At 41.2% G+C, this 19,857-nt stretch overlaps 1 protein-coding gene and 1 long non-coding RNA gene across 2 annotated transcripts; both read right to left on the reverse strand.

Annotated features, from left to right (window-relative positions):
* Positions 1–826: 826 nt before the first annotated feature.
* Positions 827–2,860, reverse strand: LOC120571089. The gene is made up of 3 exons (XR_005641179.1): positions 2,007–2,860; positions 1,440–1,591; positions 827–853 (listed from the first exon to the last, which is right to left on the reverse strand). It is a non-coding gene; the product is annotated as an uncharacterized LOC120571089 (long non-coding RNA).
* A 229-nt stretch (positions 2,861–3,089) lies between these two features.
* LOC120571048 (gastrula zinc finger protein XlCGF57.1-like) lies at positions 3,090–5,888 on the reverse strand (the record flags this gene model as incomplete). The annotated part of the gene is made up of 2 exons (XM_039819748.1): positions 4,483–5,888; positions 3,090–3,226 (listed from the first exon to the last, which is right to left on the reverse strand). Coding segments are annotated over exons 1-2 (1,410 nt in total), but the record flags the coding sequence as incomplete, so codon positions are not given.
* Between the last annotated feature and the right edge of the window lie 13,969 nt (positions 5,889–19,857).

The raw sequence follows: 19,857 nt of genomic DNA on the forward strand, positions 1-19,857 counted from the left end.
TCCAATCACAAGTATAGCTGCTGACTGACAGGTTTCTAGGCAAATCACACAGGCAGAACGCGCGTTACTGACATCTCCAACTGGGAAAACAGTTACTGAAAAAACTGCATTAGCTGAACATAAGTTAACATTATCATGTAAACAGTCCAGTACAATATTTTATAACTGTTAAACTGATATTATCGGTTAAAGGTTTACTTGGACATACATGTTTAAACTTGCCTGTAAACAAAACTATTATGTCCGTGGTATTTCTGGCTCAAAGGCATAACCTTTACATTTCTCATCTGATTTCACTAAGTTGTGTATAATTACAGGCACCTTCGACTGGGAGGCAGCTTACGGAGAGACTGCTGAGAAGGCTTCAGGAAGTTCTGCAACGTCAGCCTGTGGATTTTGACTATTTACACTTACACTGTTTTTAGTCATGAAATGGGACTTGTACCCCTTCGCTAGGCCAGTACACATTAACCCTCATATGCATTATCATTGCATTTACTGTAATTTGTTAAGAAATATAGAGTAAAATTCTTACTTGAATATATTTATTTGTTATTCACTGAAAAGGTACAGATTTAACTGTTTTGCTGGAGCCCATACTGTAAATGCATGTCATTTCAAAAATTGTTAAGGATTAAAATCAGTACTACATATAAAGTAGTAGTGGTATTTGTCATTTTAAAATAACAAACAAAATGTTTTTCCTGTGTTGTCCTGCCATGTTTATGTGTAAAGAATCACATAGTTCTGCCACAGTCTGCCCGGCCTCAGAGGGGCACTGGGTGGGTGGTAAAAGTACTCCACTGGCAGACTCTTCTGTCACGGTCCCCTCCAAGAAAAGATCTTGTATATCCTGTAATTGACAAGTAATGTTAAAAGACTGCAGTTGCTTTTAGAATACTTCACAAAACAATAAATCTTTTGTAAATTAAATGCACACTTTAGGTGTGCATTTAATTTGTTATGCACATATGGCCATAATAAGCATCCAAAACAAAATTGAAAAAAAAGGTTTAATTGAACATTTTGAAGCTGCACAGGGTCCTGGACAAGTCTGGTAGTGTCAAGGTCCCTCTGGAGGCGTGGTACAAACAGACTGTTATACAGTCTATCGGTACAAATATATAGTGGGTACAAAATAAATGCAGACTGTTGGAGGGATTTAGCAGGCGCGCCCTCTTAAAGACTGACACATCAGTGCACTATTAATATCACTTTAAACCCCCCAAGTGGGCGCGCTGATGTGGTATTAGCTAGCGTTGCGCTTGTTCAACGGGAGACTTAGCTACAATTAGCCACAAGTTAGCTGACGTGTGCTAAGCATGGATGTATTAAGAGAACAGTTCTAACCTCTGCCACAGCTGCGGCCTACATTTAAAGTTAACACTAAACCAGCCTGCTTCTACGTGAAAAGAAATGGCAGAAATAAACAGACTTACTTGAGATTTGGAGGTTCCAGGTGAACTTGTGGAAGCCATTGCAGATATGGGTAATCTGTGAGGATGCCTGTGGAGCTGCGGTCTCTCCCAGTAGCCTATGCAAATTACCTGTACACCACGCCTCTTTGTCCCTCCCCTCAGGCCCCTCCTCCCTACACCAAAACAGTGACAGAAAGTTGAAACTGAAAACCAGTGACATTGTAAAAATCCTGACAACGTAAAAAAAAAAACTGTCACTGAAAAAAGTCAGACATCAAGAAAAAATGTAGATTGGCATTGAAAAACCTATCATAATGCAAAAATATGTCAAAGTGAAATAAAATAATAGCATTGTGAGATTATTACTTTTTGATGTTTGTGTTTTATATTTCAGTTCAAAATTTTTCAGTTCCAATATTTGTTGTTTCAATGCCAATTTTTATTTTCAATACCACAGGTTACTGTCACTGTCCTGGCTCCATAGTTTCTGAGCAACTACCAGAAGTTTGTAGAGAAGTGTATAGCACAGAATTTATCATAACTATAAAAGTTCTATATAATAATATATATAATAATACGGCTTCTCACCTGTGTGGGCTCTCAATTAAACCAACAAGCCACTATTTTGTCTGCCATTTTTTGAGAGGTGCACGTCAGGCAACGGCATAAGGTCCTTAATGGATGCGAGTTCCTGGCTGGTTCTGGTCCTCCACAGTCAATTCAATTCAATTTTATTTATAGTATCAAATCATAACAAGAGTTATCTCGAGACACTTTACAGATAGAGTAGGTCTAGACCACACTCTATAATTTCCAAAGCCCCAACAAGTCCTCTCCATCAGCTTCTGTTTCCATGCGTTGAGTTTCTCTGCTGGCTGGAGGCTCTGCATCTCGGTTCTCCTCTGTTTGACTCTGATGAAGCTGTGACGACTTACGACCGACACATTTATGTCTTTTGACCTGAGTACGCCACTGAAATGTCTTTTCACAAACACCGCAGCTAAATCTTTTTTCCCCTGTGTGGACTGTCATGTGTGGGCCTAAATTTGCACTGTGTGTAAAAGATTTCTTACAGACGAAGCAGCTGAAAGGTTTTTCTCCTGTGTGAGTCATCACGTGTCTATTCAGATGTTGCTTGCGGCCAAATCTTCTCCCACACTCAGAGCAGCTGAAAGTTTTCTCTCCAGTGTGAATTATTGCGTGTCTCTGTAAATCTCCACTCTGTGTAAAAGATTTCCTACACACTGAGCAGATGAAAGGCCTCTCTCCTGTATGAGTTATCATGTGTCTCTTCAGGTGTGCCTTGGTCCCAAATGTTCTCCCACACTCAGAGCAGCTGAATGTTTTCTTACATCTTGAATCATGTTTCAGAGAGTTTAAAGCTGACTGAGGTTCTCTGGTCTCCTTCCAATCAGCACTGTCATCAGTCTCAGGATCAGAAGAGTATCCAGTCTGGTCTTCAGTCTCTGGTTGTAATAGTGGATGTGAGTTCCTGGCTGGTTCTGGTCCTCCACAGTCCTCTCCATCAGCTTCTGTTTCCATGTGTTGAGTTTGTCTCTGATGAAGCTGTGAGGACTGAGCTTCCTCTTCATCATCTTCACTCTTCACAGGGACAGGAGTGAATGGGAACTTGGTGATATCAGCCTCCTCCAGCCCTTGAAGCTGCTCTCCCTCCTGACTGATACACAGTTCCTCCTGTTCCTCTTTAATGTGTGGGGGGGGCTCTGGCTCCTCCTGGTCCACACTGGAGCTACACTCCTGCTGCTCAGGGGGAACCTCTTCTTTAACCAACGACAGCTGCTGCACCGCTAAAGGAAACAGGAAACACACATAGATGTCAGTAAACAGAATCAAGACATTCTCTAATCAATAATAATAATTAAAAAAATCATTTTTACCTGGGCTGGAAACTTTTTTTTTAATCCCCCATCCACAGCTCAAAGCTGCAATCTAAGGTCAAGGCTAAACTTGGCTTCCTATATAGAAACCACTCCACTTTCACCCCTTCTGCCTCTCACTCTTATTCAGATGCCCATTTTTTCCATGTTAGATTATGGTGAGACAATATACAGGGTCGCAATAGCACTCAAAATTAAAAATTCGACACTCTATACCACTCTGCTTTCTGGTTTGCCACAAATGCCCCATTCAACAAACACCACTGCACCATTTATTCACTAGTCAACCTGCCCTATCTTCACACTCGCCATAAGATTTACTGGTTTACTTTCATTTACAAGACCATTCTCGGCAGATCACCTCCTGACTTGCTTGCTGCAGCCAATGTCTGTCACATACAATATCCAATAAGCCATCCCAAAACCAACTCTGTCTCTGGTCTCGCATGTTTTCAATCTGCCGCCACTTGCAACAGGAATGCGCCACAAAAGACACCATAATTTCCCAGCTACACATTTGTAACATTTCTCCCTTTCTTATTCACCCATGTACCTGTGCACCTATCCTTTATACTTGTTGACTGCTGTCTGTATCATCTTTTACAAAATTAATTAAGTTACTTTAAATTGCATTTTGTGTCATTTTAAACTGCACGTGTCCAATGTAATTCATCTTCTAGCCCTCTTCCCCTATGTGGTTTTGTCGCTTGTCAGGCTGCCATTGTAAATAAGAACTTGTTCTTAATCACTTGCCTGTAAAAATAAAGGTAATATAATGTTCATCATTTTAATATTGTTGTCTCGGTACCCATTATCTTTGAGCGACAGTCGAACAGCTAACACAAAGACTGGCTCTTTGCTAGCCCCGGCTAACGTTAGCATAGCTATTGGAGAAATAAAACAAACTAGAGCTTAAAGGAATACGCCACCGTTTGTTGAAATAGGGCTTATCACGGTCTACCCTGGCTGTAGATAGGTGGACCTTTGAGTTTTGGACAAAACAAGACATTTGAGGACGTCATATTTAGCTTTGGGAAACACTGATTAACATTTTTCATAATTTTCTGACATTTTAGAGACCAAACAAATAATCCATTAATCCAGAAAATACTCCACAGATTAAATCGACAATGAAAATAATTGTTAGTTGCAGCCCAAAAACAAACCTGAGCCGCTGAATGGATTCTCTCCTGTGTGGATTCTCACGTGTCTTTTCACACACCAAATCTTGCCAAATCTTTCCCCATACTCAGAGAGGCTGAATGATTTATTGTGAGTATTATATACATCAGGTTCCAGAGAGTTAAAACCTGAAGGACGTTTACTGGTCTCCTTCCAAGAATCGCTAACAACACTATCTCCCGTATCTGGTTGTAAAAGTGGATGTGGATTTGAGTTCCTGGCTGGTTCTGGTCCTCCACAGTCCTCTCCATCAGCTTCTGTTTCCATGTGTTGAGTTTCTCTGCTGGCTGGAGGCTCTGCCTCTCTGTTCTCCTCAGTTTGACTCTGATGAAGCTGTGACGCCTTACGACCATCACATTTATGTCTTTTGAGCTGCCGAGGACAAGTGAATCTTTGGTCACAAACACTGCAGCTGTACTGCTTCTCCCCTGTGTGAGTTCTCATGTGTCTTTTCAGTTGTCCACTTTCAGTGAAAGCTTTACCACACACTGAGCAGCTGAAAGGCTTTTCCCCTGTGTGGATTCTCATGTGTGTCTGTAAATGTCCACTCCGTGCAAAAGACTTCTTACAGACCGAGCAGTTGAAAGGTTTCTCTCCTGTATGAGTTATCATGTGTCTCGTCAGGCTTCCCTTGGTTCCGAATCTTTTCTTACAATCAGAGCAACTAAATTGTTTCTCATCTGCACTACATCTTGACAGATTTTTTGAAGAGTTTAAACCTGACTGAGGTTCTGCCTCTCTGTTCTCCTCACTCTGACCCTGATGAAGCTGTGACGACCGTTGACATTTGTGTGTTTTGAACGGCGAATGCCAGGCAAATGTTTTGTGACATACACTGCAGCTAAAAGGCTTCTCTCCTGTGTGGATTCTCATGTGTGTCTGTAAATTTCCACTCCGTGTAAAAGATTTCTTACAGATGGAGCAGCTGAAAGCTTTTTCTCCTATGTGATTTATCATGTGATTCTTCAGACTTCCCTTGGTTCCAAATCTTTTACCACACTCCGAGCAGCTAAATGTTTTCTCATCAGCATTACATCTTGAACCATTCACACTGCAGTTAAATTGGTTCTCTCCCGTATGAGTTCTCATGTGTGTCTTCAGTTGTCCATTTTCAGTGAACGCTTTACCACACTCAGAGCAGCTGAAAGGCTTCTCTCCTGTGTGGATTCTCATGTGTTTTTTTAAACTTCCACTCTGTGTAAAACCTTTCTTACAGACTGAGCAGCTGAAAAGTTTCTCTCCTGTGTGAGTTATCATGTGTCTATTCAGGCTTCCCTTGTGGCCAAATCTCCTCCCACACTCAGAGCAGCTGAATGTTTTCTTACATCTTGAATCATGTTTCAGAGAGTTTAAAGCTGACTGAGGTTCTCTGGTCTCCTTCCAATCAGCACTGTCATCAGTCTCAGGTTCAGAAGAGTCTCCAGTCTGGTCTTCAGTCTCTGGTTGTAAAAGTGGATGTGAGTTCCTGGCTGGTTCTGGTCCTCCACAGTCCTCTCCATCAGCTTCTGTTTCCATGTGTTGAGTTTGTCTTTGATGAATCTGTGAGGACTGAGCTTCCTCTTCATCATCTTCAATCTTCACAAGGACAGGAGTGAATGGGAACTTGGTGATATCAGCCTCCTCCAGCCCTTGAAGCTGCTCTCCCTCCTGACTGCTCCACAGTTCCTCCTGTTCCTCTTTAATGTGTGGGGGGGGCTCTGGCTCCTGCTGGTCCCCACTGGAGCTACACTCCTGCTGCTCCTCTTCACCAACTATCTGTTCTATGTCTGAAATACCGAAATACAATTATTTATTTAATTTAATATTTATTTATTATTGTATATTTTGAACTTTTCAACAAAAACAAGTTCCTTCCTGAGACTATTTAGCACAGCACATTTGCTGCCTTTGGAGCTTAGCGCAGCCCAAGATGATTGTAAATGGTTTAAAGAAATGCAAACAAGCAAGAGCGTATTTTTCTCCCAGGGCTTGACATTAACTTTTTGAGGGACTTGTCCTTTGGACAAGTACATTTCACTTGTCCATGCACAAAAGTCATTTGTACGGGTAAAGATTTATAATTTTATAATTTTTTTTAATGTGTTTTGTTAATGCAGAATTCGAACAAACCGCGCAAAGCATCCAAACACTATCAACATTAATAAAGTTCAGTTGAAACAGTAGAAACAAACATGTCCCAACACTAGATTTCCCCTTCAACAAGAAAAAAGGATCTCCAGACTCCATAATACAAAGTAATACGTTGCATGCCGGTGTGCAGTGTATCACCAGAGGTAGTGCTGACAATTATCTAAAATAATTTTGTAGACATAACAATGGATTTTGCCACTAAATGTTGGTGTTAACTTTTTTTTTTTCTTCCAACAATTTCACTTTCTACCTGGCAGAGGCTGATTTACCAAGGGATCCTTTAAAGGGTGTAGCTCCTTTACGGTTGATTATTACCTTATATTTAATCTGGCAAGTCGCAGAGCTGAGGTTTTAAAATAACTGACGGACAAACGAGCAGTGGAGTAGTAACGCTATGGGGCAGAGAGCCAGCCACTAAATGAGTCAAATTAACTTCATGCTTCATCGTAAATTTCTCTTCCACTTGCCCTACAAAAAAATCCACTTGTCCTGGACAAGCGGACAAGCCTTAACGTCGAGCCCTGTCTCCTATCCCAGAATGCATCTGTGGTATAAACTACAGAAGTTACTCATCTGGCAATGGAAGACTATCTTGAACAGAACCTGTAGGAGCCAAATATGTTGGTTTGAGTATCCAGACGTTGGGTGACGCTGTGCCATTACCTGGGGACAAGGTTATAAAGGTAGGATCCAAACTGTTGTCGGCAGGCGCTTGGCCCAGTAGGGCAACGAGTTTTTGAAGAATTTGGCCATTTTCATGCTCCATGATAAAACAAATTAAAGGCACTGTTTTCCGCCTGGAGAGTCTTGAACGCTACACGGCAATGTTAACATCAGTGCAGCGTGTCAGCCAGGTCACGCTAGGTTATCATTCTCAACAGCTAACAGTATTAGACTGAGCTAGTTTCATATAACCTGCTTTGGAGCAGGTTAGGTGTGCAGCATAAGTCAGCATGGTGATGTACACAGGTAACAGGTTACCCACCCAGGGCTCTAGAGTGCGACCAAAATTTGTAATGGTGCGACTAAGATTTTTCCTAGGTTGCACCGGTGCACCTAACGTCCTCGCATCCACTGCCTCTCCACGAACGAAGCGATGTCATTTATATGGATATGGTTTAATGTTGCGTTATATGACCCATTCCTTCTGGAAAGCCGTGCCTGTGTTTGGATCTCTCCTCCGTGCCCCCCATTCACTCACACACCGGCCGGCTCACCTGCAACATGGAGAGACGTAGCGCCACCGGTCCACATGCTGACATTTGTCTACAGTTTTAATTGTTATTAACACAGCTGTATATTGTTAAGTATGAGAGGGAAACCTGTATTGGTACCAGTGTTTCCGCTGGTAAGTCTCGGTTATTGCGGCCGCCACGGCGAAAAACACATTAGAAGTTATTGAATGGAACTACGGTAACTTCAGTTCGTTGAATAATAGCGTGCGAGACGGAGCCTGCTGGACCTGGGCGAGAGATGTGACCCATGGCCACATTATCATAGTTCATAAGAATGCAGCGCAGTGACGATACAGACATTTCATCGCCTACACAAGACGTGTGTAACGCCGCTGACCCGCATTCGACCGTGCAGGACCCGTTCATAATGAGTCAGCCGTCACTCTGCGAGTAGCTTCAGTCCATCGTACTCCCCCTCTCTCCCTAGATGAGCTACTGGGTCTGTTATTGAAAACAAGTGAAGGAGCTTTCTCAGCGATATATAGTTTTTAAATATATCCCAGGCTATTTATTTCAGATAATTTACATGTGTTGCAGCTGTATATTTTCAAATTGGGAAGGAAACCCTGTCTTTGCATTTTATTTTAAATCACATCTGTTTTAATAAAAGAGCTTGTGAAAAGTGGCTTTGACTTAGAATTTTGATGCTTGGGAGTGTGGCAAGCTGGTTTAGCCGAGGCCAAAGGGGAAGAAGGCCAAATGACAGGTGTTGGCCATCTGAGGGGCATTTGACAGCAAGGGGGGGACCAGCTATAAGACTTTGAGTACAGTATAATTGTGCTTCAAATAGAAAATAAATAAAAAATGTACCAACTCCTTATTCTTGTTTGAAATAATTGACATAAATATGAATGTATATGGAGTGTGATAAAAAGGTGACCTTGAAATTGTGGCCTTAATGGCGACGCAAGGAAAAATTTGGGTGCACCTACATTTTGTGCTGGTGCACCTAAATAAAAAGTTAGGCGCAACAGTGCGACCAAGGCAAAAAGTTAGTCTGGAGCCCTGCCACCATCATAACCCCCCCAAAAAAACAAAACAGAGTCAAACCTGAATTTTTATCACTAACCCAAAATCCTGCTTCACAGTATCAGGCCTCAGATGTCCCAAAATAAAAACAAAAATGTCAGGTTATAAACACTATTTCAAATACAAAAACATTCATTAATTGCTAAAACTACACTTAGTAAGTTGTAAGTTGCAAAATAAAAGTTATGACGACTTCTGGAAGGAGGTTAGAGCCATGAACAGTTGTAAAATGTCTTTACCTTTTAAATATTTAGGGAGTCAGTGGCTCAGATGTAATCTGAGTTGTTTAATTGTATTGGGAGGAATAGTTTGGAGCATCTAAAATAACCCAATGCCGCCCTCTTCTGGCCAACATAGAACACTCCCCTACATGTACTTTTCAAAAAGATATCTTTTATACCTTCTTTTAAACTGCATTATACTTATACTTTGTTTGATTGAAGGGTAATACCGTCTTCTTGTGGCGTTTTTACAGAAAAAGCAACATGCAGAGACTAAATATGGCTTATAATGATGCCACGAGACTGCTTCTTACAATGTCTGGCTCCGGCCCTGAGCAGCAGAGAGGAAAGCGCTCCAGAGGGTCAGAAGAAGATCATTGGCTGCCCTCTCCCCTCACCTGGATGATCTTAACAGTCCCCGATGCCTCAAAAAAAAAAAAGCCCAGAGCAAACTACAAGATCCATCTCAACCGGGACACTCTCGGTTTGATGCTGCAGACGTTTCAGGACAGTTAAATCACAGACAAAGAGACTCAGAGTTTTTATCCCAAAAGGTTTTTAGGATGAATCGTGCAGTGTATGTCTTGTGTGTCTGTGTTTTTAGGTCTTTAACCTTCTTTTTATTAAATCCTACCTCTTTTATACATTCTATGGTGACTTTTAGACGCTCTTTTATATTTATTTATTCACCTATTTTTGCACTGTTGCTGATGTTTTGCACTGAAAGTACAGCATTCAATTTCATTGTACATTGACAATAAAAACTATTCTATTCAACAAAATATCCAAAATATCATCATCTTACCTCGATGGTTGAAACAGTGCGAGGACGTGTGGTCACTGGGGCTCGAGTCCATGTTAAAGGGCTTCCCGAAACTTTTCTCCGCAAACTGCCAAACTCTCTCTGAACGTGAAATCAAACGTCCGCCTGGCACCGTCCTCCTCGAGTTCTCTCCGGCCTGCGCTGGAGAAAAAAAAGATATGCAACTCACAACGAGGTGAAGAAACGTGAAGAAATGGAGCCTGTCCATCTCTCTGAGACTCTTCACACCGAATACAAATCTTTTGGCTTTCGCCGTGCAGGTTTTGTTTTTTCTGAAGCGGTTTTGAATTTCGGTGGTTTTCAGCGTTTGGAGACAAACAAAAAAATCTTGTTTATACACGTCTGACGACACATCACATGATCATTCTTGTAGTGTGCGATATGTTCTTCATGTTATGTCTGTCGGTGTCTGATGTATGGACTATTTGTATCATACAGTACAGGCCAAAAGTTTGGACACACCTTCTCATTCAATGTGTTTCCTTTTTATTTTCATGACTATTTACATTGTAGATTATCACTGAAGGCATCAAAACTATGAATGAACACAGATGGAATTATGTACTTAACAAAAAAGTAACTGAAAACATGTCTTATATTTTAGATTCCTCAAAGTAGCCACCCTTTGCTTTTTTATTAATAAGGGAAATACTTCCACTAATGAACCCTGACAAAGCACACCTGTGAAGGTAAAACCATTTCAGGTGACTACCTCATGAAGCTCATTGAGAGAACACCAAGGGTTTGCAGAGTTATCACAAAAAGCAAAGGGTGGCTACTTTGAAGAATCTAAAATATAAGACATGTTTTCAGTTATTTCACACTTTTTTGTTAAGTACATAATTCCATCTGTGTTCATTCATAGTTTTGATGCCTTCAGTGAGAATCTACAATGTAAATAGTCATGAAAATAAAGAAACACATTGAATGAGAAGGTGTGTCCAAACTTTTGGCCTGTACTGTACGTCTGACGTCCTGTCATGAAGTGCCTTGCGACTGTGCCGCAAACGCAACTGCCCCACGGGGACAATAAAGTTATCTACTACTACTACTACTACTACTACTACTACTACTACTACTGCTACTACTACTACTACTACTACTACTACTACTACTACTACTACACTACTACTACTACACACACTGGGCATGTGCGTGGTGGTGTAAACAGGAAGCAGATTGTCTGATGTTACTCTGCAGTTGATAATCATGGATGTAGAAGTTGAAAATACAGAAAATACTTTTGGAGAAAGACCAACAACGGTGAAAAGTGAGAGCAGGGATTTATTATCTTGGAGCGAGGACGAGGTGGAACTGTTACTGAAAGGTCTGGAAGCCTATCTTACGGATAAGACTGATGGACGTGCGTCCTCGTTTCCAAATGTCTCCGTTTGTGCCCGTCCAGACTATAACACAACCCCAGGTAGCAGTGATTCCAAATGTTAAAGTTTTAGGGGCTTGGAAACGCCGAATAAGTGTAGACGCGAAACGTAAACATAGCTAAAATATATTTGCTTGATGCAGCCTCACACCCCCATCCACCCCCAGGAGTTCACATCACATGACAAACCTGTTTTACACTTCGCTGACTTATTATTTTCACATTTAGATTTAGGCAACAGAACTGAGTGCTAAGAGCATCTACCTTAAAAGGAACACGCCGACTTATTGGGACTTTGTCTTATTCAGCGAATCCCCCAGAGTTAGATAAGTCCGTACATACTCTTCTCATCTCCGTGCACGTCCTAATTCTATCTGACGACCCCACCGCTAGCCTAGCTTAGCACAGATCCTGGAGGTAACCGGCTCCATCTAGCCTAGCTTAGCACAGATCCTGGAGGTAACCGGCTCCATCTAGCCTAGCTTAGCACAGATCCTGGAGGTAACCGGCTCCATCTAGCCTAGCTTAGCACAGATCCTGGAAGTAACCGGCTCCATCTAGCCTAGCTTAGCACAGATCCTGGAGGTAACCGGCTCCATCTAGCCTAGCTTAGCACAGATCCTGGACATAACCGGCTCCATCTAGCCTAGCTTAGCACAGATCCTGGACATAACCGGCTCCATCTAGCCTAGCTTAGCACAGATCCTGGACATAACCGACTACATCTAGCCTAGCTTAGCACAGATCCTGGACATAACCGGCTCCATCTAGCCTAGCTTAGCACAGATCCTGGACATAACCGGCTCCATCTAGCCTAGCTTAGCACAGATCCTGGACATAACGCCCATCCATTCTAGCTTAGCACAATCCTGGACAAACCGTCTCCATCTAGCCTAGCTTAGCACAGATCCTGGAGGTAACCGACTACATCTAGCCTAGCTTAGCACAGATCCTGGACATAACCGGCTCCATCTAGCCTAGCTTAGCACAGATCCTGGAGGTAACCGGCTCCATCTAGCCTAGCTTAGCACAGATCCTGGAAGTAACCGGCTCCATCTAGCCTAGCTTAGCACAGATCCTGGAGGTAACCGGCTCCATCTAGCCTAGCTTAGCACAGATCCTGGAGGTAACCGGCTCCATCTAGCCTAGCTTAGCACAGATCCTGGAGGTAACCGGCTCCATCTAGCCTAGCTTAGCACAGATCCTGGAAGTAACCGGCTCCATCTAGCCTAGCTTAGCACAGATCCTGGACATAACCGGCTCCATCTAGCCTAGCTTAGCACAGATCCTGGAAGTAACCGGCTCCATCTAGCCTAGCTTAGCACAGATCCTGGACATAACCGGCTCCATCTAGCCTAGCTTAGCACAGATCCTGGACATAACCGGCTCCATCTAGCCTAGCTTAGCACAGATCCTGGACATAACCGGCTCCATCTAGCCTAGCTTAGCACAGATCCTGGACATAACCGGCTCCATCTAGCCTAGCTTAGCACAGATCCTGGACATAACCGGCTCCATCTAGCCTAGCTTAGCACAGATCCTGGAAGTAACCGGCTCCATCTAGCCTAGCTTAGCACAGATCCTGGACATAACCGACTACATCTAGCCTAGCTTAGCACAGATCCTGGACATAACCGGCTCCATCTAGCCTAGCTTAGCAAAGCACAGATCCTGGACATAACCGGCTCAACGCTAGATCTAGCCTAGCTTAGCGCACAGATCCTGGACATAACCGGCTCCATCTAGCCTAGCTTAGCACAGATCCTGAGGTAACCGGCTCCATCTAGCCTAGCTTAGCACAGATCCTGGACATAACCGACTACATCTAGCCTAGCTTAGCACAGATCCTGGACATAACCGGCTCCATCTAGCCTAGCTTAGCACAGATCCTGGACATAACCGGCTCCATCTAGCCTAGCTTAGCACAGATCCTGGACATAACCGGCTCCATCTAGCCTAGCTTAGCACAGATCCTGGACATAACCGGCTCCATCTAGCCTAGCTTAGCACAGATCCTGGAGGTAACCGACTACATCTAGCCTAGCTTAGCACAGATCCTGGACATAACCGGCTCCATCTAGCCTAGCTTAGCACAGATCCTGGACATAACCGGCTCCATCTAGCCTAGCTTAGCACAGATCCTGGAGGTAACCGGCTCCATCTAGCCTAGCTTAGCACAGATCCTGGAGTTAACCGGCTCCATCTAGCCTAGCTTAGCACAGATCCTGGAGGTAACCGGCTCCATTTAGCCTAGCTTAGCACAGATCCTGGAAGTAACCGGCTCCATCTAGCCTACTGCTCCCAATAAGTGACAAAATAACGCCAACATGTTCCTATTTACATGTTGTGATTTGTAGAGTCACAGCGTGTACAAAAAACAACGTAACATGAGACACAGCCATCTTCTAACCGTATACATACTGGGAACTATATTCTCAGAAGGCGAAGCACTGCTACTTCTGCTACTTGGGCGGAGTGATTTGCACGCAGCACCCGAGAATCACTGTTGTTACTTGTTGCCCAAGTAGCAGTGCTTCGCCTTCTGAGAATTAGTTCCCAGTATGTACAGTATAGGGTTAGAAGATGGCTGTGTGTATGGACTTATCTAACTCTGGGGGATACGGTGAATAAGCTAAAGTCCCAATAAGTCGGCGTGTTCCTTTAATCACACGCCTGCTGACTGCTGAAACTCCATTATGGCGAGCCGTTTTAACATTTAATGCAACAACAATCCTAACAGTCATTACAGTTCAGATATCAGAAAATATATTCTCACTGGTCAGAATAGTAATAAAATATATCCACAACATTCTTACTAATCCACATTCTAGATATCTACTATTTGTACCGGGCAAAATGTATTTTAACTATTCATAACATTGTTGATTGATTGTAGAAATAATGTCATTGTGGATATCTGACATGTTCATGTTGAATTACAGATGTCTGCAATAAATACTGTATCCAGTGAACCAATACACTGGCCCACTGTTTACTGCTTACACTATTTATACTGTATACTGGCTATATTAGCCCATATGCACAACCCCTCCCTCCCTCCTTCCCCCAGCCTGGACTGAGCTCTAACTTAACACTTGAACAATGGCTGTAACCAGGGTTCAAAGTTAACCTTTTCGTCCACCAGCCAAATGGCTAGTGAATATTCACTTTTTATCAGCCACTTAATAGATTACCATTATTTTTTGGCTGGTTAATGAAGCAAATCTACTAGCCAATTGGATATTTTACCAGCATTTGACTGGTAAATGGTGCTAATTTTGAACCCTGGCTGTAACCCTATTACTTCAAACCTCTAATATTGACTGTTGATTTCTTAGCACCCCCAAGAAATTGCTGTGGTTGATTTATAAATAAATAAAAAAATCGTTAATGTGTAAATAGTATAATTTATATTTGGAAAATGAATAAATACATTAATAAAACAAACCGATCATTTTTAGGATAAAAAAAAAACACAGGTGATCGTATTCGGCCAAAGGGTGCAGCACCGCAGCACACATCGAACTTTTGACCTTACTTCCGCATTAACGTATTCACACAGAAGAAGAAGAAGAGCTCAATATTTGGAGCCGTTAGGATTAGAGAAGTGAGTCTAACGCTAGCAATGGATACATTTTTACTCCCTCAACGTCAAGGTGTGGAGACTTTATCAAAACCTGTAAACGAGACAAGCAAAATTCCCAATAAGTCGGCGTGTTCCTTTAAGTCAATCTCTCTCGTTCGCTCGTTTAGTAAACCGCGGCGGAGGCGGGTGGGCATCTGCGCGAGTGTGTGTCTAACGTTAGCCTATTTGTGTCAAGGGAAACTCAAAATTTCAGAGCATCCTCACTGAAACGTCCAGCAACCCCAAAGCACCAGCAAAAGAAAATCTCTGGCGCCGCCACTGCTTATGTCCATATTTAATGCCATCTTTTTTTTTTTTTTTTTTAAACTTAATCCTTGCACTGCTATAGTTTTTATATTACTATGTCTACATTATTCTCTTATATTGTCCATATGTAATGCTGGTCTCTAGACTTTATCCTTGCACTATTAGACTTATTTGCACTACCACCATGACACACACTCTCATAGAGCACCTTACCATGCAGACTGAAGCACAGGGTCAGGCCCTGCCCTGTCACTGCAGGCCTCTCATGCTTATACATCCCTGAGTACATTCATGTGTATTTTTTTTATTTAGTGTTTTATCTTTTATTGTCCATATTATTATTATTATATGTGGATTTGTCATTTTATCATCCTGTTTATGATTTATGTGTATGTTGTGTGTGATGTCTTTAAGCTACTGGGACGTTGGATTTCCCCTTGGGGATCAATAAAGTATCTATCTATCTATCTATCTATCTATCTATCTATCTATCTATCTGCCGTACTCTGTGGCAGCTTGTGAAGCAGAAGTAATCAAATAAAATGAATGAGTAACAAAGGTATAGCCTTACAAGTAAATCTATAAACCATTCAGCAACTATAAATAATACATTATCTAAAAAAAAAAAAAAATAGTCTCCTATTTATATTCATATCTAGCATTTATGTGAGTGAGTGAGGAAACACAGGTTTCTAACACAGCCAGTGTGTCTTGTTGTTCAACTGCTTAGTCAACAGCGCCACCCTGTGGTTAAATCTGGTATGTGCATCAGTAAAGGCAGTGCCAGGGAAGTGTGTGTGTTCTCCTGTCTGTTTTACACACACGGACTAGCACCTTTTAGTCTTCAAATTACAACAACTTGTGCAGCATTTGTGTTTCTCTGGAGCGACCCAGCAAACAGGCCCACATTGGGACTCTTCCACGGTAGAACTCCTAAGAGCCCGGCTCCGCTGTGTAGATTTGGGTTTATAGTAAACACATCGTCATTAACCACTGCCATTAGTCGAAGCTGAACGCGGGTATTCGTGTCGGACTCGGTGTGAAAAGGTTGAACCTTTAAAATCACCAACACTGGCGAATATTTAGCTTTTTCGTTTCGTTGTTGTTGTTCTTTTCGAGCCCGGTGTGAGCAGGCCTTTAGCAGGAGCTAGCTGCAGCTAACGGTCAGCTTAGCTAGCCTAGCACGGACACATTAGCAGAAATAAACGCGTTTCCGGTCAGAGGGAAGAAAACCAACCTGCGCTGCGTAGCTTTGGGTCAGGTTTTAAGACCACATCAGCCGTCTGGGATGTTTCTTTCTGCTTCGAAATCTTCTTTTTCTTCATCTTATTTGTGGTTTTTTGGAGGATTGCAACGTCATCTTCTGTACAGGAGAATCCTCGCAGCAGTTCCTCTCGCCCTTCAAAATAAAAGCTCCTGAATATAAATACGTTGATAGAATCTTTACATGCACACCAATATTCCACTATTATAATATTATTATTATTATTCTGAATATGACAATATTATTAATTTGATACAGGTCATTTAAACAGCATACTATACAGTAAAAACACTGCTTATTCTTTTATTTATTTATTTTTGATTATGCGTAACTGCTACCAGGGACGGACTGGGGCTAAAAAACAGCCCTGGACTTTCTCCTAAATAGGCCCATAATCCGGCCATTTGCCCGTGGCCGTCCACGACAGACACTAGCCAGGATGTCCCGATACTATGCCACAATACTGTAGCCTATCAGACAAGGTATTCACAGCAAGTAACATCTCAAAACCAATGATGATATATGGGGATGTGTTTATTAATAAAGCCTCAGTCTTCAAATAAAAACTAAAAATGTACAATGCCATTACATCTGCATTAAAAATAAAATACAATGAAATGTCACTGGCTACAGAAACCCCAAATTACACAAACTTGTAATTATAAAACAGTACAGAGTATTACTGACAACACCTTTGAGATAAAATAGGCTACTTGCTGTCCCTGAACATGGGGATTAGATATATTGTAGGCCTATACCAAAACTACACTAAGAGTGTTAGTTACTATATACTATAACTATTCCAATATAAATGTATATAACATGTGTTGCTTTGTGTTAAAGAATTAGCATTGAATAACCTATTTAATATTTTCTCAATGACATATTACACTTTTGATCAATTTTGTTTGTGAAGCTTTCACAAACAACCTTCAGGTCTTATTTGCCAGTTCCACAACAGTAAACCAAATATGAAAGACAAGGAAAAACTGCACTCTGATGGAAGACAGACAGAAAGTGCAAGCTAGGATTTTTAGGTTAAACTTTTGGTTACATTTGGTGAATTATTTCGCCCCCTTCCCTGTTTGTTAGCACGTTTAGAGTGGTACCAATGCATTCCTGATGTTTTCCTGTTTAATTTAATACCATAGTCTTCATCCTAGCAGCAAAAGTGAGCTCACTACAACCTCTCATATACAACCAAGTGAAATCGCGGTCAACCCGCGATTCATAACGCGTTTAATGTTTCAAATTAACCTAACAGAAATTATTAACTACGTTAAGTTTGACAGCACTAAATGGCACGATAATTTTCATAATCATGATGCACACTCATGTTGAGCTGACTATGCAATTCGCTAAGACAGGGATAAAGGCAGCCTACAATGTTTCCAGCTCCTGGCACTTACCAGTTTTGCTGATGTGTGTGAAATTAACTCACGTCTAATGATGTAGGCCGACTCTTCCTCTTCAGTTATATGTTTACACGTAGCATATAAGTGATTGTATTTGCGCCCCCTGCTTTTGGCTGTTAATATCGCTTTAATAGACTTTTTTTTTGTGTGCCGTTCTGGACTTTTCCAGAACGCACACATTGTCAGTCCGTCCCTGACTGCTACATTTGTCATCATAACGTCTAAACAATTGGAATTACACACATATTGCATATATAAATCAAAAGAATAAACAGTAAAAAAATACAAATACAAATGTATTAAATAAAATTATTAAAAAGAATTCTGTTTGAATTTTGGCAGGGTTAGGACTAGGGCTGCAGCTATCGATTATTTTAGTAATGGGTATTCTACCGATTATTCCATCGATTAATCGAGTAATCGGATAATAAATACTTAGAAAGAAATACTTAGTAAACAGCAATTTAAATTAATTTAAATAATCCTTTTTTTAGAAAAAGCAAAACATTTTATTGCCAAATTCCAAGACCCTTCAAAAAAACAACAACATTACAATAGTACATTTTTGGTGGCCCAAATGTTAATATTCCCCTTCTTGCCTCTGGCTCTTTGCACTGGATATGCAAAAGAGCTGTTCACTAACCAGAGGGTAAATGTGACTGTGCGAAGCTTACAGCAGGGCTATCCAACTACACTGTTCTGGGGGACACATTTTCAGAAGCCTAATACACAGTGATGAGAAACAATAAAGAATCCAGACATCACCGGCATGATGACGTCATTCACGTGCATATTACAGACCTGCCAACCTTGAAGACATTTTATGAGTACAACCCCCCCCGCGCGCACCAATCACCGACAGCCCACCGCTAATATACGCTCCACCATTGCACTCACCAATGAGAAAACTATGAGATACGTAACACCATACTACATAATATAATTTCACCAATCAAGATTTTTTAGTTACTCCATAACCATATACAAGTAGACCATAAATGTTATACAATTACTGCTATCACTCCTAACATTGAATTGAAAACAAACTGTTGTACAGGAGGCATAGCCCATGGAAACTTCTTCCACCTGAAAATACATTGTTTGGCTCATCACTACCTTCTAGATTACAATAAATTATTATTACTGTGTAGAGGAGTGGATGAATGGCTGTACGCGTAGTGAAACTACTATACAAATGTTTTCTTATATCCTGTCCAATATTTTGTGCCCATATATTTGTTAGTCTAACCAACAGGAGGCAGAAAGAGCTAAAAAATATGCCTAAGTACTTCTGTGTTAAAGAGGAGAGTCAGACCAGGTTAACATATAGCCTTCTTCTGATTACTGAAGGAAAATTAAGTAGTTTAAGTAATGATTTACTCATAAAGCAACTTTAAATAGGCCTAAAGCAACTACTAAAAAAGCAGAGATTGAAGCCTGACAGAAACACAATTATAGGCTAATAAATAACATGGGTCAGATATTTTCAGATATGCTTTTAAAAATTTGACATGGGTGACATTGCATTATGTCAGTTGCCATCACATCACATAAATAGCCTAACTATTACCTTTATCTGACGTTAATCAGCACCTGGCCTTTCTAAAACCTTTTAGTTTTCTAGCCATTCCACCACTTTTCTAACCCCCAACTAATGGGAAGGATGGCAGGTGTGATAGGCTAGCCTATTGACACCAGGTATGGGCAAGTTAATTCCAAAATGTAATACATTATTGATTACTAGTTACTGTCATTTGAGAGTAATTAGTTATATTACAATATTATTGTCTCTGAATTGTAATGCTACACTACTTTTGCGTTACTTTCACCAAAATAGAAGCAGAAGTATTCTTGGCAGGTAGCTTGTCTCATCTTTATCCACTTTAATACATCATAATTTATTCATATTATTTTGTATTATTAATCTGACGATGCAAAGTAACTAAAGCTATAAAATAAATAGTTAGTA

This window comes from Perca fluviatilis, chromosome 13, assembly GCF_010015445.1.
Source record: "Perca fluviatilis chromosome 13, GENO_Pfluv_1.0, whole genome shotgun sequence".
NCBI lineage: Eukaryota > Metazoa > Chordata > Actinopteri > Perciformes > Percidae > Perca > Perca fluviatilis.